Below are 24,676 nucleotides of genomic sequence, written 5' to 3'. Positions count from 1 at the left end.
CAAATAAGGTCATCGTTTCATAGTGGTTGTGAAATAGTAGAATGATTTAGGTAATTAAATAAGATTTTATGTAATTTTTTTTAAAGTTTATTGTCTTCGCTACATCACTATTCTTTAAATTCTTGAGTTTCATCTTACAATACTTAACTAGGTACGTCAAATATTACAAATACTATCTTAAATCTAATTCGATTGATATGTCCAAACAATGATTAATTTGTCGATCGTTATACATAAAATACAAGCATTTAAAATGAAATTTAGAGATCTTGCACACAAATAGTTACGTATAACTTAGCGAAGTGATTTACGGAATGTTAGTAACCTTGTTCGGGTTCGAAGACGGAGGCAAGTCGCAGTACGAGTCGCCAGCACCTTCATTGGTTATTATCCCAGAGAAAAACGAATCCCACCACACGTAACCATTTATACATGTGACATAGGTGACCCTAACATATATCTCATATACAGCATCGCGAAACGTTTAAATGAGGCTTAAAGAGAACCTCAAAAGCAAGCACATGTCTTAATATCACGCTACATATAAATGTCTCGAAAATAATGAATAATACTTTTGGTAGTATATATAACTAAACGTCAGAGGCTTAACTTAAAAAGTGTCGAGCCGAACGCTAGTAGGCAGGGGGTGCTAGCATGCCGCTAGCGTGGACGGTCCGCTCTGTAGCATCCGGTTCGGCAGTGGAAGGCACCTCTTCGGCGGTGGGCGCGTCGTGAGCCTCCTGGGTCAAATAGGCTGCGGGATCGTCTCCGGCCATACCCTCGTCGTCTTCATATGGGCCTTGAGTTGGTTCCTCTTTCGGTTCACGCTCTGGTTCCTTAGAGTGGGCGTCCGCGGAACGGGAGTAGTGTGAGTCAATTTGCGGGGGAGATTTGAGCAAAGCGCCGGTTTTGAGGTGAGGGGACTGAAGGCCGTCGAGGGAAGAGGGACGCAGCTTGCCAATGAGGTCGTTGAGAGTGAAATGTGTGGGGAGATGTTCGGAGCGCGGCGGCGGTGGCGATGACGACGTGAGCGGGTGAGCTGTTGTCGTGGTCGTCATCGATAGTGGCTTCCTGTATGAACAGACAAAGACCGGCCATCGTGATACAATACACATACCACTCATAAAGTATGTGGGCTCAAATGACATCACAAATTACACCATACCATTTATTATTAAAAGCCCAAATACACAGTTATGATTATGTTAATTTCAGCTTGTTATAAACAAACAGCAATTATGAGAGATACCAAGCAAAGCCCCCATCACCCACCCACCAAAAAGTAACAATTTTGATTAGTATTAGGTATTTATTCAATTCAAAATAAAGTTGAACCATTCATAATTTTAGTTGGGTGTAGGGCTCTTGTTTGGTGGTTGGGTTGGCATAGAAGCCTGGTCCCGCTGGTCCACGCGCTTATGACACCGGTGTAAAACTATCACTACGTCTTTGTTAGGATGAAATCATAATTAAACCCCAAATAAAGTAACATGTCGTCTCGTAGACATGATAGTGACAAGAGAATAGAAAACACAAAGTGTGCAATTTTGATAAGTCAAAGTACATAGCGCGCAGTCGTCGGGGATCGGGCCTCCGGAGACAGCTGGCATCTCACCTGGCATTACCCCTGCGCCGATGAAACTGGGATAGATCCGTAGTTGTAATAGTAGCATCGCGTTTGCTCGCAGATGAAGTCCTTTATCTCGCCACAGTGCTGGGGCTCCCAATGGAAAGTCGGTGCCTTGAGTGCCACACAGCCGTTTGTCATCACATGCTCGGTTCTAGAAAACAGACTATTTATTTTGCATTACCTACTGCTCCCAAAGGCAAAACATTATTAAATATTAATATATATTTAAACGAATAAATTACGTATGTATAAAATGTAACATGCTATCGAATTATGCCTTCCTTAAAAACGGAACTCGTCTCTTATTTTTGCAGTGCATGGTAGGCAATGGACTATATAAGGAAGACGCTTATATGGCGTGTCATGCCTTCCCTTTATAGGTGTTGACTAAGTCGGGTATTGATAAAAAAGCTTACAATCTTCTACAATTTTTGTGTACGTCTCCTCGTCTTTTTCTCCTATCAAGCACAACTACAATTATTGCGGAATTTGAACGATTAATTTAAATTTCTGCGCGTAACAAATTACTTATCGATCTTTATTCAGGCGCTTCATACTTTAGAAGGTTTATCTACGTACCCATGCCTAGCAGTGCGTTGAGGAGCTGTGCTGCCTTGTGGTACATCCAAAGGATCCATACTATCATCAGCGTGCAGGCTAGGTTGATCCATTGTTAAACGCCTCATGTAATTGAAGGTGGCGTTGAAGGGAAGCCCGGTACTCATCCATAAATACATGTCAGTTCCCAGATTATTGCCGGATGTCCAGAAGTCATATTTATTGTAACCTGTCAAAATAATATAATATTGTGTCAAAAGGCAAAAAATCAATCACTGTCAATCACTAGATAGCTCTGAAGTGTAGATATTATATGAGGTGTAAATATTAACCAAATAAATAAACTGTTTCTTACCAGCGTTTGTCAAGTACGTTGTAATTGAGTCGGCCTTTTCTTTAGTCTCAAATGATGCTAATTGAAGCCCTAATGATCTGTAACACAAAAACACTAATATAAAACAAGTTAGTGTTGTCAGACAAGTATTCTTCAATCATTCTGATGTGTCTTTTATTTCAATGGCCATTAAAAAATAAAACCTTTATAAAATGTTAATGACCCCTTCGTAGCAAACAAGAACTTAGCATTGCAATGTCAAAGATTCCAGTGTCATTGACAGTTGTAACGCAACTCTACCCGTGTATAATTGTATGTTTCTCGACTACGACAAGATACAAACTTGCTAAGCCAGATCCATGAATGCTATTTAGCTAAGAGTTCTAGCTAATCGTGTTCTATAAGGTTTATAAGATCGCAAATACACTACAGCGCAGAGCCAGTTTATTGAACAGAAATTTATTCGCTAAACACTACGGCCTTGCTGGGCTACATTCCATGCAATAATATATCTGTATCCTAGATTAACAACCCCCGTAGTTCCGTATTTGGTTACAGCGTTTTTAATATAACTATCACGTCTTGTAGATTAAAAGGACTGATTGTAACTTCCTCCGAACCCTATCACGTGGTAAGAAAGTGTTTATCTGTTATTTCACTATAAGTATCTTTTGAACTTAAATGAAATACTAATTTAACAACAAAAATCCATAAATAATTTATACGCTGTATATTGTGAGAACTTTGTATTTTATTTTCAGAATACAGTTTTCTTATTAAAAACTTGTGACTCAACGCACGTTTTTACTACTCGTCTCGAATTAAAATGTCGTAAATTATACTCCAGTTGAATTAATTGAACGTACAGAATCGTAATTACATTATGCCTTTAACATATCGACACATTTTTAGCACCATAACTGTTTCATAGCTTTTTGTTTCAGTCTCATTGACATACATAGCGAGGTACGCCCACAAACTGACTGTAAAATAATTAATTAATTCATTATACATTCCCTTCGACAATGTATGGAAGTAAAGTAATGAGCTCATACAATTTTACTAATGCTTCAATGAGAGATGGTTGTCAAAGGGTACGCTTCTATAATTTTTAATTATTATAACCCTTGGAATGTCTCCATGATAAAAAAAATATAACGATTACGTCAAGAGTAATTTTACCAACAATTACCGTTACATTGAAGACAGTAAACAGCGGAAACTAACCGTAACTTACGATTACGGCCACTTCACATTATTATCTACGGTTGACAATGCGAACAAGACACTTTGTCGTGCCATCTGTTGTTATTTCATGCTAATGCTCTCATCACAATATCGAGATATTATAAATTATTGTATCATTCTCTGTTGGCCGTGATCGGTAATAGCTAACACAGTTTCTCGTAATTTGTAGTTCATGTTCTGTCACAAAAGTAATGATCCCTATGATTGCTAACAATTGGAACTGTAAATCTGGGTCGTGTTACTGGCGTACCGTGAGGGCGTCGTGACCGAGCAACAAGGCAACTGACCTTTGTCATTACAGAAACAAGCACGTGGTTAGGTCGAGATCGAAGATTAACCTTAGCTCTCTTCGCTATATAGCCAAGATTTTCTAAAAATATATAGGTACTTCTAGCAATCCATTGTTATTCCAATGTTGCCAGGTCATACGTGTCGATACCTACGTTTAGTTGAACCGGTAAAAGCAATGCAAATGTTCCCAGTATTTCCTAGTCGCGACTGAGGACATGTAAGTTCAGTGGGTACGCTTGTTAACGGCCATTCGACTGTAGTTATGGCAAAGTTCGACTAGGACAAGAGTGCCGATAAGCCAGATAAGCATTCACAGTCACGATGCAACTATTACGTCTCGCGAGAATTGCGCTTTGCAAAATATGATACGATGCGATGCTAAAATATAGAGGTGCAAAATTCTTAAGTACGTTGTTGTACAATTCCGTTCTGACGATATGGTAATATCAGTAGAGTTCGATATACTTGCCTGCAATATTGGTACGCTAGAAAATAGTTGAGCTCTGGACTATACGGGTTCATTCTGGATATGAAATATTGTACTCCATCCAATTGTATCGTCGTTATCCTTTGCGCTGTAACAAGAAATGTTAATGTTATTAAAATATAGATAGATACAGATTATACAAAATTGTGAAAATGTTTATGAAAAGTTCTAGAACGAAACATTTTTGTTAACGGTTTCGCGGTCTTTTTGTGTTGTTTATTGAAATAAAAAGGTCATTGCCTTCACTTTATCTTTCGTTTTTATGTCTTCACTCGGCTGGTTGTGTTTGCAAATCTTGCCTAAATTTAAATATGTGTATAGAATTACTTTTAATAATTTTAAGGTTAATTATAAATAACCTTTTTTCTTATATTACAAAGATATCTTTATTTCCTTAATATAAGGAGCACGTGGAGTTAGCGCACAGCACACTGGCCGTTTTTCAATGACCCTTATTGTTAGAAAAATTAATTTGACCCTGACGACATTAATTCAACTTCATTCTCGTAGCATTCGTCTTTGTAATGTAATGAACCTGGTATATTAACAAAATATTGATATTATGGATCCAATTAAATCCAAGACCCGTTTAAAGATGGGTAGGCACAGGCAGGCCTCGTAACTCCATAATAGGATAATGTATTGAAAATAATCCAAGTTGCGAGCTAAAATAGGTTGCATAAAACAGGAGCTTACTACATTGTTTTCCTACACTTTCTGAATACGTACACGTATTTTATTTTTTTAAACTCAAGGTAAATTTACATGACCACATTTGCAAACAATACACACGTAAAAATGAATCTCCGCAGACGCCTCTGTTCTTAAAAAAACTCTCTCTGTGTTGCTCATTTTACATTTCCTTAGTGGAATAGCAAGAAATTCTTTGAATAAAATTGTAATAAAGCGGAATAAATCTTCTATGAATATACTCATTGCATAAATGACGAGAGTATCTATTAAATATGTATACTTATATGTACATAAGATTAGACTTGTTTTTATTCCTTCCGTTCGCTCACCCGTTGCATTAGCATCTAAGTGGATATGTTATCTAGCGATCTCAGGTCTACGAACCTGTATAGAAAATAAATCTTAAAACGGTCACTAGTTAACAATTGTATAAGATTTGCCTTAGAAAAATCACATCGTTATAAATTTTCAAGAATTTAAAATAAAAACTAAGGTAAATTTAAGTAGCTAACGTCCGCAGAGCATTACCCAAGAACTCGGTATTATTCGCCCATTAAAAAGCCCCGAGCCGTCTTTGGAATCCATGCATAATGCTGTCCCGCATAAAGAGCGTCGTACATTACTTAAGATTTCTTTTTATTTTGCATGCCATATTTCTCTAAAAGCTCTGTAGTAGTTTTCGAACGCACGGCTGCTTCGCATTTACGTGTTTAAACATGTAAGATAAACAGACATTATTAACAAAATTACCTCGGTTATAAAATTCCATGTATTTAACTCCAATGAAACGAATCATATATAATAACATACGTTGACGGTAAAGCACCAAGGAAAATATTCGCTAACTACTAAATGTTTAAAGGTTTTTACTTTTATATGAAACCTGCAGACCGGCCAAGCGTTGCTGTGGCTAAGGTTTTTGTTATATTACATAGTAGTAAACTATTCAGTATTCAAGGGAAATGGTAGGAGAACACCAGTCATGGGGACCACCATGCTTTTTTGGTAGTAATGCCATTAAATTGTAGCTTTAATGTGAAACGTTGGTACTTTCAACACAGCGCCATCTGTTAGAGTTGTGACAAATAATTAACAAATAATTTGTAATAAAATAATATTGCGGGTATAAATTTAGATGTAAGCTAATCCTATCTTTTAAGTTAGATCAAACCGCACATGGTGTGCAAATTTGATTGAAATCGGTTCAGTAGTTTAGGAGTCCATAGCGGACAAACAACGTGAAACGTAATTTATATATATTAAGATTATCAAAATGGATCACGTTAATTTAACATGAGCATAAAAAATAACGAAGAGATATTCTCGCTTAAAAGGCGATCGTTAGAGCCTCAACTAAATTTAAAATTGTGTAGGATCAAAAAAGTGTTCATCTCCTGAGTCCGGTTTTTAAATTAAGGAATTTATGCGGTCGTCTTGGAAGTCATATTCCAGTGACTGTTTATGCAAGTTGGTACATGTTTTTGACGTTGAATCGAGTGAGCCTTGGGATGAAAGGTTTGGGCAAATACACGAGTCACGTCTTGAAGCTGCGCTTGTCGCATACTGATGGGGAAAGCTTTCATTCCGCAGTTTCTGTATATACCTTATACTATATGAAGCACAAACATCGGTGATCTTAAAATATTATAATCAATTGTGTTTTTTACTTTGTTTTGTTTTCTCTCATAGATTAAAAACCTAGTCCTTAAAAGTTGTTCTCTTTTGCTGTAATTTATCATTAGTCACCTCACATATTTCAAATTTTATTTGACTCATTAATAATATACGGTATAATGTTTTAAAAAGTATGGAATCTTTTTAACGTTATTCTTATAATCCTGTTCATCTAGTTGAATATGAAATTACCGGAAGTAATACTAACGGCTCGCTGACCAAATCAATCGGTTTGAGGTGACGATGACGCACCGGCCCGTGCTGTGTAACTCAAGTAGGCTAACAATTGATAGAGCCCATAAATGTTAAGTAGTTAGCTTTGATTATATTAAAATATAAACAATATATACTAACAAGATATATTTCTGATAAAACGGAGCACCATATCGACTTATTAGCAAAACGGATTTATTTGGCAAAGGCTCTGCTAAGACACGCATTTAATAAAGTAATTAATTGATCATTTTACAACATATGAAAAAACACAAACATCTTTTTACTAACACAAATTTTTTTTTTCTTTCATAAAGAAACAAGTATATCGTAATATGAGCAGAAAACGTACTAACTAGTTATATTTTAAAGCAATAGATATAATATTTCAAAACGTTTATATTGAAATGTTCACTTAAATCACGAAGTACGTGGTTTCTCTCAAAATTCATGTTACACCCTCCAAATGAATGGAAGGATGTGTAGTTACTACTTCGAAATTACTACTTGAAATTCGTGACAAGGTTTTTTTTAATGAATACCAATGAGTTATGTTCTTTTGTGTTTAAATAACGACTATTTTTATATTACCTAATTTGACTATTATTCTTACTTATATTCAACGTTAGAAATAGTTTTGTCCAAGTCTGATCACGTTTTTATTGTTTTCTAGTTTATTGTGCATGCCATTGCTGTTTCTGATCACTCGCACGAACAAATTTCTAGTGTAACAACGTTAAAAGTGCATAAGTCATTTCTTATTAAAATCTCCAAGAATTGCATAACAAGTTACAAGCAATAATTCTTGATTTCTGCATAAACGTAGCTCCCCTCTGTAATTATCAATGTCGTAAAAACAAGTAGTAAGTACGTAGTTTCAGACATCTAATACATTATGCATGTTCTTCTATTAGTTATCTAATAAAAAGAGATTTTTCTATCGGTCTTTGACCTTGCCAAGTGGTCTTTATATAATTCAGTGAAATATTTTTGGTTTCAACAAATTGCCTTGATGAATTATTCATTTCTAGAAATCCTATTTCTACATAACACTAAACCTAACAAATAGAAAAACCGACAGCGTTTACTATACTATAGTTCAAAAAAATTAGTCTAGTATACTTTGAAATTTGAAATAATCTAGGATCGCAATTTATTGGCATCGGTTCGTATGAGTTGCAATGCGATAAAAAGGCGCCGGCGTGTGAAGCATTCTCAGCAGTTGCATAACGCAAACCAGTCCCATATCGGTCGTAACTTTGTAAGGCTCGACGTTACCCCAAGTGCAAGGGCAAGGTTCTCTTTTCACGGCTATGCTGATCCACAGATAGCACACACGCGATAGAACAGAAGTTTTACATTACTAAATAAAATTTAATCCTTTTTTATATGGGTTATTATACTCAATTCAAGACCATCTAGCGAAAATAATTCGCTAACTCACGAAGATTTTGATTAAAGCATAAAAATGGGCGCTTTAATGTTTTATCTAAATCGTGATTACTGCTTCGTGGGAATTAATGTTTGGCGGTTCGCAGTCGTTCCAAAACCAGAATCGGAACGTAAAAAAGGGTTGATAATGGCGTGCGCAGGAGTCGGGAGACATGTCCAAGGACGCCTCGCTCTTGTGCCCTTAAGCACCCGCTCTTGCGCTGGAATGCAGCGGCTATTTTTAGCAATCAAACTCAAAGCCAATAACTTAGTTTAAAATTTTTTGGTTTTCAACGTAATATGCGCCTACACATTGTATTTTTTTAATAATAATACCAGAAACATAGAACAATTCTGAACTTAATAAAAACTTAACAAACGAATCAATATTAAATTCGTGACTTCCAAAAAACTGAAGAAGTAAAAAAGTTATTGTAATTTAATATAATCACCACATGGAGCGCACGTAACATTATATGAGAATTAGGTCTAAAAAAAGGTTGATGAGCAGTGTTATAAATATATATTGAGTCTTTAGTGGCCCACCACATCGAATCTAATCCAGTATTAGATGACCGATTCGTTGTGATTTTCGTTATAGCGTTTCTTAAAATGAGCAAACGCAAAGTTTGAAATAGACAAAGTTTTGCAACGCGAGAAAGCCGTTCTAAGATTGAATATACTTATATACTGTAAGAAACGTTTACTGTAATTTACCTAACATATATCCCTAGCTATCTAGAACAGTTATGTCACGTTCAAGTATCAAGTTGAAGTCATGCCGAGTACCTTTCGTGATGACATAAAAACTGTCGTCATTTACGGTACATGTTGCAGCATTCCGGCTAATCGACGCGGACAGATAAACCCATAATGGTATTCCTGAGAAATAAGTCCTTTCCGCGGTTGCTAGACTTGGGACGTTGAACCGCGCACCTGTCGCTCACTCCTCACCCCTCGCTATTTTTTCTCAACAAAACTTCCGCTCCACGGTTTTTTGCCCTGTCGATAACTAACCCGATACTGCAGATACGGATCATTAGATTGAATTGGATTGAATCTTTGGTTTTTTGTGTTATATCTAGTAAAGGCTTCGATTATCTTTTGAACTGGAACAAATCGAACTGATGCGGTTTGTATTGCCTAAAATTTGCGTGTTTACAATGTTTTTGTTTTATGTAAATTGTAAGTTAAAAATTCTAATAAAAATTTAAGAGTCGTATAAGGAAAACATAAACTGTATTTACCTTTACATATACTCTACCCTCAACTACACTTGCACTTGAGTCAATAAACTACATGACTTAGCTTTCGATATGGTTGCGCTTTGTTGATATTACATGCCGCATAAAATATTAAGTGATTTCGTGCTTTATTGTGTGGAACATGTTCATGTTGAGTATCAAATTTTGTTCGGGTAACCTCTTTTGAATAATTATGTAAGTGCAATATTATCTTGAATGATCAAGATGGCTAAGATTTATGTTTAAATTTTATTTTTAAACTTCAAAATTTGAGTTTTTAAAGATCTTTGTTAATCCTGTGAAATGGATTTTGATAAAGACTCTTCTTAATAAATTGGGAAACCAGCAAATACAATGCCGCTTAAGGAAATTCAAGTCGGAGTGTAATTAAAAATAATAGTAGATGCCGGAGCGAAGTTACTGGCATTGTACTCTAATGGAAGCTGAACAATGAAGGTCGAGGACCCGGGGTCAAACCACGACGCGTTCCTACCCTAGGAATGTCAACTGCACTCGTAATATGCTCTTTATTATGTCTAAGTTCATGCATGCGTTGTTGCATAATAGCATACACTACACGGCAAAACGAATCGCAAGAACTAATCCGTGGGAATTTCTACATTATACGATACCGAAATTAACTTTATTTGGGAAGAAATGAAGTTGTAAAAATAATTTAAAATTGTTAAGTATGTGATTCCTGTTTAAAAGGATATGTGGATTTTTCAAATACATATTAATCGGGAAAATTATAAAAGAATTTGCGTTAATTTTTAACAAGCTAATAACGATAGTATATAAATTAAGGCATCCCATTGATGTACATTATATAACTAAACCGTTCCTAAGGAATCGGCATATAAAATTAAAAATAAACCAACCAGTTTCTAGAATACGAAATAAATACGTTGGTCAAAAAAATTACAATAAATCTCTCGCTAAAACTATTCTCCTTCAGCTTTATGTTGGACAAAATAAATCAAATATTAAAAAGTAACGTACCTGCAGCAGGACCTTGGGTGGCTGCGAACAGCAGGAAGCATGTTACAAATAAGACTTGCATTTTGAATGTTTCGGATCTATCGAAAAAGTGTGGATCACCACTAAGTGGGCGCACACGCAACACGGGATACTCGGGTACACTGAGCGCGCGCAGCACTGGACCCCCCCTTATAACAGCGATGCGTCCCGCACGTACCAAAGCACGAACAATGGGGTAGAAAAGCCGCGATCTTAGCCTCTATCAACATGTACATCGGCGGACTACGATACAATATATCGATAATGTTACAACTGTAGTCGGTAATGGTGATACAACAAGCAGAAGAGACGTCGCGGTGCTGCGGTGCGGATGTCCGGCGACGATCGGACGCTCTGCCCGCGTTCGTACGGGAGTTATCTTTGCAAATCGTATCGCACAATAGTTTGCGTTTTAATTTGCTCTTATTGCGTTCACCGCGAATTCTTCGCTTGTCCAAAGGGTTGTTGTAGTTTTTTCTCTGATCACGACGCATGGCAGGTCTTCATGAATATACCTTTGTTAAATCGACTGTTGGAATCGGTTTTGTATCTCTAGAGCAATTACTGGGTGCATGCTAATTTATTGTTTAAGTATTTTCCAGCAGACAACAAAACCTATCTTGTGAATTATTTTATGCATTTACTAATTGACATGCACATTTACTAAGCTCTTTTAATAGCCTTATAGGTTGAAGGACTATTATTTTCATTAACGTTAAATTCCACTTTAAAATATTTTAACAATGACGTTATAAAACTTAAAGAACTGAATCTTTACCCATCTCATTTGTCTCATCTGTCTAATATTGTTCTATATACTTGGCGTAATAAATTTCTTATGTATAATATTTGTATATAAGTAAATAAAATAAGCTGAAATCTTATCAAGATAGTGTAAATCTTACACGTTTTGCGTTCCCTTTCTATGTACGTAGTAAAATCAGATCTTATCGAAAAGATAAGAGCAAAGCTTTTTAGACTTTGTTATTTTATACTCAGAAGTTAAATCTTATTACAATTCAAGTAGCCTTCGCCAATTAAACGAATCGATAAGTTTTTTTATCCAATGCTCTGGCTTCTTACAACATTAAATTTCATTACCATATTGAAATTCCATATTTCATTTAACCGTAATGTTATTTACGTATTAGAGCAATTACATACCAAATAGACAAACAAAGTGAGAAAACTAAAATGGCCCTGTATTAACATAAATAAACACCATTTGCAAAAAACTGACGGCTTCGGCAATTCTACTTACACTTTATCATTATTGTTGGTCACGAAGCCGGTGTGTGGAACCACGTTTAAATCTTTGTTTAGAAATAATGAGAGAATCCTGTACTATTAAGGATATTTTTACTTTAAATGGAAGCCACTGGTAGCGTACGCAGTATAATTGGCTTAAAGTTTAAACATTATTAAAATAATTCACAATGTACTAAATACATTTTCTTATTTAACGTTTATAGACCAGTGCAGATAGCCTTCAAAATAAATAAAAAGTGAAAAAAATTACAGTAGGATGAAACCCATTAGAAAAGCAGGGGAATATGATCAAAATGAAAGGAAAAATAAATTACGGTCGATCTGAGGTCGGGAAGGGGTCGGGGGGGGAGTTTTAAGGGTAAACAACGGTTTATCTCGATTTCCGGCAAAACTAAAAGTCCTATCGAAGAAAGTTAAATGGCAAAGTTGTAGGTAATAAAAAGATCTAAAACTTTTGTATTCACACATTTTTCACATAACCTCAAAATTTATGTGAAATATTCAAAAAACCAAGTTTTTGGTTTTTAATTTTTATCTTTTACAAATTTCTTTTTTTTTTAACGAAATTTGGTGAAAACTTACCTTATTATGTCCCAAATATACTGTAATTTATTTGATTAAAAATATTTATTTTTTCACCTTATTTTGAATTAATATCGAAAAAACACCCTAATTTTCAATAGAAAATTCTGACGTCAAAATTTCAGCTTTTTTCAAAAAGTTGGTGTGCTTTCAGTTCGTTGAAATCTCTACTTTCCTATGGTAAAAAAAATATATATATAACCATAGTAAATATTCTCAGAAAATGCAAAAAACGTATGCAGTAACGCCCAGACCCGTCATACCCTTCCCTACTTCTCTATGAATCTTCTTTAAATTATAATTAGATGCCTATTTATTACTATTTTAAGATAACTTATATATACCTGAGTGACCTAAAAAAAATTTTTAGCCTTTAGATGGGCTAAAATTTTCGTATTTCATAGAGAATTAGGGAAGGGTATGACGGGTCTGAGCGTTACTGCATACGATGTTTTGCATTTTCTGAGAATATTTACTATGGTTATATATATATATTTTTTTACCATAGGAAAGTGGAGATTTCAACGAACTGAAAGCACACCAACTTTTTGAAAAAAGCTGAAATTTTGACGTCAGAATTTTGTATTGAAAATTAGGATGTTTTTTCGATATTAATTCAAAATAAGGTGAAAAAATAAATATTTTTAATCAAATAAATTACAGTATATTTGGGACATAATAAGGTAAGTTTTCACCAAATTTCGTTAAAAAAAAAAGAAATTTGTAAAAGATAAAAATTAAAAACCAAAAACTTGTTTTTTTGAATTTTTCACATAAATTTTGAGGTTATGTGAAAAATGTGTGAATACAAAAGTTTTAGATCTTTTTATTACCTACAACTTTTCCATTTAACTTTCTTCGATAGTACTTTTAGTTTTGCCGGAAATCGAGATAAACCGTTTTTTACCCTTAAAACTCCCCCCCCGACCCCTTCCCGACCTCAGATCGACCGTAATTTATTTTTCCTTTCATTTTGATCATAGTCCCCTGCTTTTCTAATGGGTTTCATCCTACTGTAATTTTTTTTGGTTTCAAAAATTATCGGCACTGGTCTATTAAAGATGAAGTTGTTTTGACTTATCATTTCAAAAATTTGAACACAAGATTATGTAAATATTTACATTAAAGTTACAAAAGCACTTACGAAGTAAAACAGTAATTCAATTAATATTCTATTCCATATATGCTATTTCCAGTACATTTTATTAGTGCGTCAGGCCGTTATCTACGACAGCCTAAAGCGTAAAACCTGCAAAGTAAGAACTGCATGGTCTGACCTTGCCGCACGCGCACGTCTCGCATCTTGGATCTCGGTTGTTAGATCTATGCTAAAATAAAACAAACTGGAGTATAAAATTCACTTTAAAGCCGCCGCCGTTGCATTGCCACTTTAAACATTGAAAGCTACGTTAATTGGTGGGATGTTGTTTGCCCGCGCGCCGACCGGGCTCCTCGCTTTGACAAGCGCCTCTGCATCGCACACAATGCAATCGCCCGCCAGCCATTACCACAGCTGTAACGCCCCACGGATCTACTCCAAATAATATTCAATATACCATTGAAGCATTCAACAAGATACTGCACTTAAAATGAAGCACGCGAGCCCGACTGCTTTAATGCCCGCGAGACTCTTTTTTTTAATCTTTTTAATCGCATTCATTCGATGCCTATCGTATTGTCTTACATCGGATGAGTTACGTATGACTGAGATAAGGGCCGATAAAATTAAATCCACCATTTTATTTTCATAAAAAGCTATGATATTACTTTAATAGCTACAAAAGGAACAAAAACTATGCGGCGAAGAGATTAGGCCTTTGTATTGAAATATGGCATTTCATTCTCATTTACCAGGCTTTAAGGAAACATTTATAGCCGCTTTGTATTTGAAAATAGATTTAAATTAAAACTTATATTAGCTTAAGTCATTTTAATCAATCATTTATTTTAACTGTATTGAAGCATTATTAAGACACATTTATGGTTTTAATACCGTTTCATTATTAGTTACATTATATTCATTAACATAATATGTACCTGTTTTTTTTTAATAATTATTATCAATTATTTTACAAAAAGAAATCTAATACTAACTTGTTTTACTATAAACATCGAGTGTTTAAAACATTTTCTTATTTTCCTGAATTGGATAAAGCATGACAATTTTGTACAGAATTTAGTTATTTAGTTAAAAGCTTTATTTATTCCAATTTGAAAAGACGAAGTAGGCTATGAGTCACCGCGACAAGAATAGCTTTTTAATGATATAGGTACTCTTCTTCAGTCCTGGAGGCAGACAGTCAAAAGCCTTTTTTATCTGTCAATCAACAACTTGTTGCCTTTTTTGCTCATTCTATTATAGTTAGGTTTTGCGATTTTGGAGAAGATACGATGAATACGATATTAATTTTTCAATTTTGACCGTCAAGGTTTTTTCTCAAGTCAAACTTAACTCGATTTGCTTAGGTTAAGGCAGAAGCGACGAAAGACAGTGATATACACCCTCAATTAATGTGATAAATATTCAAAAACAAACCCTATTAACTTATATACATTGTTAATGCTCAGCTATAAATTGATCAAGTAATAACAATATACTATCCGGCCTCAGGGGGTCGTTTATACTAGAATTTCAGCGCATGAGCAATTCACCTGAAATATTAGTGATCGTTTTTTTTTTATAGAGCAGTGTTGGCCTAGTGGCTTCAGCGTGCGACTCTCATACCTGAGGTCTTAGGTTCGATCCTCGGCTGTGCACCAATGGACTTTCTTTCTATCTGCACATTTAACATTCGCTCGAACGGTGAAGGAAAACATCGTGAGGAAACCGACATGTCTTAGACCCAAAAAGTCGACGGCGTGTCAGGCACTGAAGGCTGATCACCTACTTGCCTATTAGATTTAAAAATGATCATGAAACAGATTCAGAAATCTGAGGCCAAGACCTAAAGAGGTTGTAGTGTCACTGATTTATTTTATTTACTTTTTTTACTACTACTGAGTTTTATGTATTAGAGAATTTTATTAAAACACTAGGCGCATATATATATATTGATAATTATTAAAACGGATAAAGAGGCGTATCGTTACAATCAAAATAACTTCGTTAGAACCTATTAATAAGATGATGTTCATGTAGTGAATTCCCAGAAGCAAATTGCTTCATAAAAAACAGTAAGAAGAGCATTCTTCGATCGTGTACGAGATCTAACTCCACATTTCCTTTTGAAGCAACGTTTCAAATTACTTAGAGCCCTCGCTTCAAGCTTTTTGTTGTGTTGTCGCACGCTTGACCCATACCATGCTTTAAAGCATTACCTTAATTAGGCAAATTTCAAATAATACAATATACAAGATCACAGATTATGAAAGTAAGTGGAGTATAAGAGTAGTGAATATTATGTAACACTTTTCACCAAACTTGAGTTCTGCCTTGCGATTCTGTAACTCACTTTTCGAACACAGCGGTTTTCGCATCGGCGGTCGCTCTCAAATCAGTCGTGAAGCAGTCATTTTATGATTTGGCATTCTGATAAACAATAAACTACAAACTCCCACCTTTTCATATAACTTACATTAAAGAGTCAAGTTTCTTTTCCTTTATTACTTTTTAACTGATCTAAATTCTAGTGCCATAGTATAAAACTTTTACTAAATGAAATAACGGCATTACATCTCGCAATTTGTACGTTGTTGTATTAAAACAGATCACTTTACAGACTAATATTATACGGTGTTACATCGTGATGTTGCCTCCATTTACTTAAGCGGGTCGGCCATTATTGCATTCAGTGGTTTTGTATTTCGCGTTTCATTGGCTTGCTTGATAATTTTTTACGTCTTTGTACATGAGATTTGGGATTAAAACTTCTTTTTAATGTTAAAATTTGACCTAAATTCGGAATTAAATATTCAAATACATAATGAAAGAAAGAGCAACTAATAATGTTGTCAGCAGAACCGTTGCTGTGGTTGCTAGTGATAGCAACTTAATCCAAGGGAGTAAGCAAATAAACTTATCATAATTCAATACTTTGAAGGCAGCGGGGACCAGCCATTAGCGTTGATCGGCGCGGATAAGGCGCCAGGATATTGATTCGACCCGCGATTCTCCTGCGACATTAGTGATTATGTGTTTAAGCAATTACGCTACAGTAGTACCGCAACATTGAGCTGATGGTAAGATCGGATCCCGTTATAATTGGCCGGGGATCAGGGAACGTCACGGCTAGGTGTCAGACCACTTAGAGTACTGGATAGGACCGTACGATACCCGCCTTCCTTGCCCTGTAATTTCCAAAGCTCTATCTGACGTTACATCCTCTCATCAAGTAGTCACTCATCACGCTAACAATTTCAAATACTTTAATATTACGGCATTTCGATTAAACTAATATTCTTAGATAAATCTCATCTTACACAAAGGCATTATAACACTGGAAAGTAATAAGTGAGGTCGTTGCCGCTGTTTACGACTGCTGGGTTTTGTTAAAAATAGCTCACATAAAATTACGCGTAAAGCATGTTTATATTCAAACTATCTAATGAACAACCTAGAATACTATTTTCCCTTTTTATGATCAATGCGTCAAACGTTACGACTATACTAGTTGAAGTTAGGGAAAAAATATGAGAGTAAATTAGACACAAGAAGGGGTGACTACTTCTTGTGTCTAATTTACTCTCATCCGTCACAAAAAACCGACACCCTGAAGTTACCTATAGTCAACATTTTTTTTTTCTAAGTTCTTTTGGCGCGTTAAGGAAAAATGATGAGAGTAAATTTTTTCTATTGTAAGTGTTGTTTTTTTTACAAATGTAGACGTAGAAAGGAGAAAGATTGTTGAAAATTATTTTTATCTGGTTACGCCAAAGAAGTATAACTTCTAACGCGTGTACATAAGTACACACACGTTTTTTTGTAATTTAGTCTATTTGTATATTCTAAGGAAATTTTAAATTTCAATACGGATGACAAAATTGAGACTTTGCATTTGTTGAGATTCGTGGATCGAAACGTGCTTTTGAAATATCATAAATTGAAAATCAATGGCCATCACCGCAAGAAAGCATTGATCGCAAGATCAAAACTTTCGCACGGACGAAAAGTTATTGTTATGCCATCGTAAAACCTTCAAATAGACTTAATGTTTTCAGGTATTCTTCATTTATTTCCTTTACAAAATATATGTAAAATGATACATTCCTATTATTTTATGGCAGAAATGGTTGTTAACAAAAGTTCTCGTAACTACATCATAGAACATTCGTTAATATACTCTCTTTCAAATGAATATATAATTATTAATTCAGAGCTTATAGTGTTAATGTTATTATAATCTCTAAGAATATGTATTTAACAGCAATAAAATATGGTTTCATCAAAACTATAACGGAGCTTTTCTTTATCGGCAAAATCTTGGATTTGACAAATCACATACATCCTTAGCTACAAGTGCTATGTTTGAACTATGTTTATCATTAGATTCTATGGTTCTTTGTTATCGTTGTTGGCTCTATCAATATTGACACAAGCTCGCCGTTAGTATTTACTCAGTGCCGTGATTGAGATCCTGCGCGCATGTTTATTGGTTCCCAATCGATGAAAGTAGAATAGCTTTGTATAACTCTTTTGTTAATATTTTTTTCACATTTTAAACAATGTTGCTCAGTCTTTATATAAGATTGTAGGTTTATTAAGAAAGTTATATGTTCGTCCACCATTCTGATAGATCATAGCACCACATTAGCTTATTTGCTACGGTTCATTGATTGGGCGTAGCACGATCAAAGTGCACTTACAATCGGACGCCTGGGAAAAGTTGGTTACAGGCAATTTTTTCTTCCGGGCTTTGCAAGAATGTGTGCGTTGATGTACAAGGTTCAATTTTATTGTGAAAATTATCTTTGCTTCCGGATTCTACTGGGATTGCTTAGTGTGTTCCGCGTCAACGCCTACCGCCTTATATTGAAGCAAGTTTATTGCCCCCCGGTGTTACTTGCAACTATCTATTTCAATTTTTTATACAATACTTATAGGGAAAATGTTAAACAAAGCCATAAAAAATACTGAAAGCCACGTAGCCAATAGCCGTACAGCTTTTGATAAGGAATTTACATCGGTTTTTATATATACGTAATTTACGTTATTTAATAATAAACAAAAGACTGGATTAGCTTTCTCATTTATGGTAAGCTCAACTTATACAATGCTTAAAAATACTTTAAAGCTCTAAAATTGCTACGAGACTACGGCAGGATATGCAAGTAAAATTATGTGTCATAAAAGTTATTGTACTTCCAATTCCTTCAATACGGTGTTTTACACCACAAGACTATTAAAACTTAGCCATGTCTCGTACGTCACTCACCTTGAGTTATAATGTTTCAAGGATGGACGCCCATCGACGCCCAGCTATTAAAATCTCGCGTCCTTCCTGGAAGCCTCCTTTACGATAATCTCAGGAATTCAAAAACACTTCCATATCACACAAGGAAAATTTATAGATGAGACTTTGGCCTCTTAGGATATAAATTAGCAACTAAAAGCATTGGTAATATGCAAAGGCATGTAATATGCTTAAAGTTAGGAAAGCATTATATATGAATAACGATAATGGTGGTGACCTCTCAAAGAAAAGTCATGAAAGATGTGTCAGACGTTGAACACAGTTGTTCTATTCAAATGTCCTTAATATTCTCTAATAGTAATATGCATTTACAGGGCAGTGAGAATAGCCGCGACAAAACTTAGCAGTCATAAATAATGAAAAGTCAACTAGTGAATTACGATGGAAACGAATACAGAACTTATAAGAAAGGGTCGTGCGATGTTTTAGTGCGCGAATGCTGCAAGCACGACTCCGACGATTTTAAGAACGCATCATTTATTTTACGTTCGAAAAAATAGAATACTTGTCACAGAATGCGTATTTAATGAATTTATACTTAATTTTAAACCAATAACTAAACAAAATGCATCCTAAAGTTCGACTGAAATTAAATTAAATTGGCATGGTTAACACGAAAGCTTATATGGTATAGGTAAATTAAAGGAGGTTTTATTGTCATTAAGCGACATAAAAGCAATGTACGGATCCTACAATAGGAGCGCCAAGGACGCCCGGTGCTCGCGATTATGTAAATAATGTTATGTGCCCTGCCCGTGGCACCCGCCGCCGCCGGGCTATTACCTGCTCATCCCGTCGACCTCAGTTTCTATGACTCATTCTTGCCATTATCTTCACCTCAATAATTGTTACAATTGCTCGCAGCGCTATAATTCTTGCGAAGATTGCAGGCGCTAAAGGATGATACGAAGTTTTACAAATTAGCCTCACGAAGTCCGTTTATAACGTCATCTGAATTCAACCGACAGACCTTTTTGTAATCCAATATCGAACGTGTGTTATTAACTTTATACACAAGACCTCGTATAAGTAACAATTATATACATTTATTTTAATGCTATTACGTTTTAAAATTAGTACGATAATGTGTATATTTCAGATACGCATAATAATATGTGGGCATATTGAAAACAGGCTTGGTGAAATGAACTAAATTACTTATTTGCTCATATCGAAAAGCACTACCATGAAAACTGTACACAAAAATGTGAAATTATAAAATAAGTTAATCTCCTTTATAACGCAGACTGCATTCCGCAGGTGAGGACAGTTTGTTGAGCAAAGCCGTGTCATTGAACCGATCCGTGGCGAATCGTCGCGCTTCCGCCAACATCCAGCAAATAAAATCAATTAGTCGACCTGACACCGTTAGCTTCATCTTCATTCTCTCCACGCATATTTAAGGGAAAAAACTATTTCTCGGAACATTATAATGATGCAAAATGTGCAAAGATCAAGAGTTATACGTCTCCGTATTTCCATGTTATAATAACATAATAGCGTATGAATCAACAACGATTGTTCTATTGCTTAGGAACGTGTGTTAATTTGAACGGATGGTGTTTAATAAAGGTGGCCACGTCATGTTATTGGCACCACGTCGGTCGCACCGGATAAGCACTGCGACCGGCCGATTGTCTCGCGACTATCGTAAATAACTCGGCCCGTGTCCGGTAGCAGACAAGAATACAGAGTTAGGCTTAGCCAGCGCATCTGGATGTATCTACGGATCCAAAAGGAACTCGTATAACTACAGGCAACGAGAAACGAGACTATACGATACGATACGATCGGTCCATTAGGGTGTACACTTCAAAGAGTCACTAGCCTAATACGGCCACGTGACGACCTTTAGCCTTAGTACTAGCTCAAAGTTATAAGATAATTGTCTGATTTTCTAACAATTAACAATGTAATACCGAATAGAATAAAATTGTGTTAATGTTATATATTGAAATGTGTGTCTTCTACTATGTTAACATACAGATACATACAGAGCAATAACAGGTATTTCAAACTCGAAAATAAAATATTTACTAAGGATTTTTTTAATGTCCAAATTAATTAATAATTTACAATGTACACGATTTTTTCAATGCATAAACTTATCGTTTATAGACCAAAATCGTTAACTATAGTGACAGCCGAATATGTACGTAAAATGAGGTAATTTGTGTGTAAAAATGAATACTTAAAGAAAAAACTTTTTAACCGGACTAAAGTTATCTATTATTATAAATTTACAATTATTTTACATAATTTTAAAGGAAAGTAAAGTTAAGGAGTCACCGTGACCACGCACGCTGTATAGCACGCGAAAGGTCGGTTAAATTTAAAATTTTGTTAAATAATTGTAAATTTATAATAATATATAATTTTAATCCGGTTAAAAAGTTTTTTCTTTAAATGTGTAAAGGTTATGTCAATCAAAGACAATGAAATCAAATACTAAATGAATACTTAAGTTCTTAAGGCTGCCTTTATCAAAGGCGATGTAGATGACGCATTGACTACCCTCTGCTCAGGAAACAGCCTCCGCGGGCAGCATACGGATGAGCACGACGTGTGCCCCGGCCTCTACTTATCTAACCGTTAACATTATTGATATCTATCGCAATGGAAATATTATTATTCTCGCAATGAAACTAATAAGCATGCGCCAAACGTCAATATTTATTGGTTTACAATTTGATCAACTCGCCTAGTATCGCGAGTAAAGGCAGACGACGCCGGCGGCTATTAATTCCCCTCGCGATAAACAATGGACATGTGATATAAATAGCTGGAACGAAAGAAAAATAGTTTCAGTTTGATCTATTTTATTCGGTAAGCTTTAGAGGAGATGTATAGAGGGCGGGATGGCGTCGTGCGCGGCGGACTGCCGAGGTATGGTTGAGGTCCGATAGCATCGCAACGCCGTAGTCTATAAATAGATGGGCAGGCGAACCCTTGAACCAGCCTCGATCGTCACTACACACATCAAATGGCTACTACATAGTACTTAATCATAGTTTATGCTTAAAGTGCCTCGACTAAACTATTCGGAGAGATCATCAAATATTTATAGCATATTTTGCTATAATCATAAGTAATTTTATGGTTATGAAAACTTTTAAATAAACTCTATGCCACATAAAGTTTTTTTACGTTGTTTTAAAAAAATATATAGAAATACCAGGCCTCAAGCGTGATTCAGTACCAGAGTCCTCCATAAATAAGGCGGACGAGGTGGTGTTTCTGGCTTGGTCGGCTTCGTTCGCACATGTGGCATGCTTATTTTTTCAATGATTAGAGTAAAAGATGCGCAACCGGTTTGCACGTGAAGGACGCTACATGAGATTTAACTCGGTCTCCTACGCTTTCGGCGCGCCTCTGCAACGGCCACTAATGATCTCTGCGCTGGAACATTCCTAATTGGACGAACGTCGAACTGTCCCAACGTGTTAAAAACTATACAAAGGTTGCACGCGAAGTTAATGTTAATAGAAACTCTCACCATGTTACTTATTCGTTAGATTTAGTTAAGCACTGAGATATTTTAATTTATTTGTGCTTTAAACGCCGAAGCCTTTTCAAGGCGGCTACAGTGAATCGTTTTCAGATATACAACTAGAGCAACTCTTATCTTGATTAATTAGTTCAAGTTAACTTCGTCGAACTGGATATCTCGATAGAGAGATACTCAGCAGATAATAATGGCATTGAAATAGGGTCGCATAGTATTATCATTTATGTTAATTATTTGGTTTTCATTCGTTCTAAATTTTGATAGATGTGTGTTTACATAAAGCGTAGATACTTAGTTACTTTACAAGATTATTTATTTTAACTTAATTTATAACATGCATTAAAAATTTTGAAGGTGAAGGTAATATGGAATTGTATTACTCAATTATATGTACCGCTAGCGCATCTTACAAAATGCGTAGCAATACTGAGATGAAGTTACGTATCACAAGAATTACCTTGTAATAACAGACGTCCTATGGAGAATTGTCGTAGATTGCAGACGTACGGACCTTACCTAGCTGTAAATAATAACACAAATGATGTTATTCTTTTCTAATAGAATAAAGCGTTAATGACTTCCTTATTCCGATTCATTGTTAATTTTACGGTCGTTGTGTTAAACAAGAAAATAATTTGAGCCCACGGGCGAATTCTTTCTGATTTATATTTAGATTTGTCTGTTGTTTATTTGTGGAGTTGCAGTCTGATTCATACGCATAGTTGAACGTGCGGTTATCTCGTTCTCAATTGCAATCTTCGTGCTTCTTTTTGTCTTAGCAAATTATAAGAACTTGACTGTGATGCTTAATATAAACGTTAGTGAGAATTGCTGCATTACAATTATATTGAACGGCACGTCGACCATAATATTATTTAATGATGTATAACAAATTGTCTCATCAAAACTCTCTTTGTCAGCTCGTAAGCCTTATAAGTTTGAATCAATTATCATTTTATATTGCCGAACGTGCTGTGACTTTAATGAAATGAACACGGAACACTCCCTTTAATTGCATTCTATGCGTGTGGACTGTGGGCACTGCTCATTTGCTCACAAAACTTTAATAAAACTACATAAATAAGCACAAAAAGATGAAGGCACGTAAATATTGCAACCCATAGTTTGCGTACGCAGCAGTTCTGGTAGTGCGTTGAAATCCTCTAATGGAATTAAAATGCGATTCAATATAAGATACGTACCTTAGGTACGTTACCTAGGTGAATCTGAGAAGCTGCACACTTTTCCTGAGATTTTATCGATGGTATGCAAACAAGTGAGTAGTAGCAAATAAATAAAACGCAATCTGATGCGATCAAATGCGGTTATAACGCTCAGTGAGGGCCCATACGTGTGTGATATTAGAATAACGATAGCTGCCTCCCGACCCAAGGGCTTGTCACCTCAATGAACATGTCCAGGCGGCTTATCGAGTATAGGCAGTGGGCAAGAGCTTCCTGGTTCGAAACGATAATGTCTATTTGTTACAGCCATCGGTGCAGCTTAACTAATGAAGATTTAAATCGACGCTGGTGCAAGCCAAATCCTGTTTTGCATCCCTCTATCTACCATACAAAGGTGAATTGTATTAATTAGTGACTTGTTATGTCTTATTGTCATGACAAATCTCACAGAAGATATACTCATTAAAGCCGACAACTTAGTATGCTTTGCCGTCTGCTCGCAGGTTTCTTATAATAAAATAGTGCCTATTCTTGTCTCGTAAAATATATGTCGTAATATATTGCAAACTTAAATCGCTGATCATGATAATAAAACTCTAAAAGCTAATCCGAAAAACGAAAAAATTCTTTGTAATTGAATATAAATCATAACCGACATTAAGTAGAGACTTGCTTTATTTTTTTTGCTCGCTTATATTAATATTTATGTCCAGGGCTTAATCGAATATTTAGTACGAGTTTGGAAGAAGCCTCCCCTTGTATACTGTGATTACCATGGTCATTCACGAAAAAAGAACGTATTTTTTTATGGATGCGCCGGCGCAGAGAGCTGGTGCAGCAACGACAGACTCGTACAGGATGAACCTGTTAAATACCTCGTAAGTTGCATAATCGACGTTT

General features: G+C 35.5%; 2 protein-coding genes across 9 annotated transcripts in view; one reads left to right on the top strand and one right to left on the bottom strand.

The window, feature by feature from the left end:
* The window catches only part of LOC125054388 (cytosolic carboxypeptidase 4-like), a 50,154-nt gene that overhangs the window by 22,053 nt on the left and 3,425 nt on the right, over nt 1–24,676 (top strand). For all 5 annotated transcript variants that reach the window (XM_047656260.1, XM_047656284.1, XM_047656267.1 and 2 more), the window contains 2 exons: nt 24,083–24,170; nt 24,490–24,654. In XM_047656260.1, the coding sequence (XP_047512216.1) occupies nt 24,083–24,170; nt 24,490–24,654 (253 nt within the window). The remainder of the gene's footprint in view (nt 1–24,082; nt 24,171–24,489; nt 24,655–24,676) is intronic.
* LOC125054441 lies at nt 65–10,960 on the bottom strand. 4 transcript variants are annotated; one of them, XM_047656341.1, is made up of 6 exons: nt 10,806–10,960; nt 4,531–4,636; nt 2,544–2,620; nt 2,210–2,417; nt 1,626–1,793; nt 65–1,071 (listed from the first exon to the last, which is right to left on the bottom strand). In XM_047656341.1, the coding sequence occupies exons 1-6, from the start codon at nt 10,864–10,866 to the stop codon at nt 633–635; spliced, it is 1,059 nt and encodes a 352-aa protein (XP_047512297.1). In that variant the 5' UTR covers nt 10,867–10,960; the 3' UTR covers nt 65–632. The 4 variants fall into 4 exon arrangements, with proteins under 4 accessions (XP_047512297.1, XP_047512308.1, XP_047512316.1 ...); XM_047656352.1 differs by having other exon boundaries at nt 1,626–1,781; XM_047656360.1 differs by having other exon boundaries at nt 935–1,071; nt 1,616–1,793.

This window comes from Pieris napi, chromosome 1 (assembly GCF_905475465.1).
Source record: "Pieris napi chromosome 1, ilPieNapi1.2, whole genome shotgun sequence".
NCBI classification, from domain to species: domain Eukaryota; kingdom Metazoa; phylum Arthropoda; class Insecta; order Lepidoptera; family Pieridae; genus Pieris; species Pieris napi.
The sequence above is the reverse complement of the archived record's forward strand: the minus strand, read 5'-3'. Positions and strand labels throughout refer to the sequence as shown.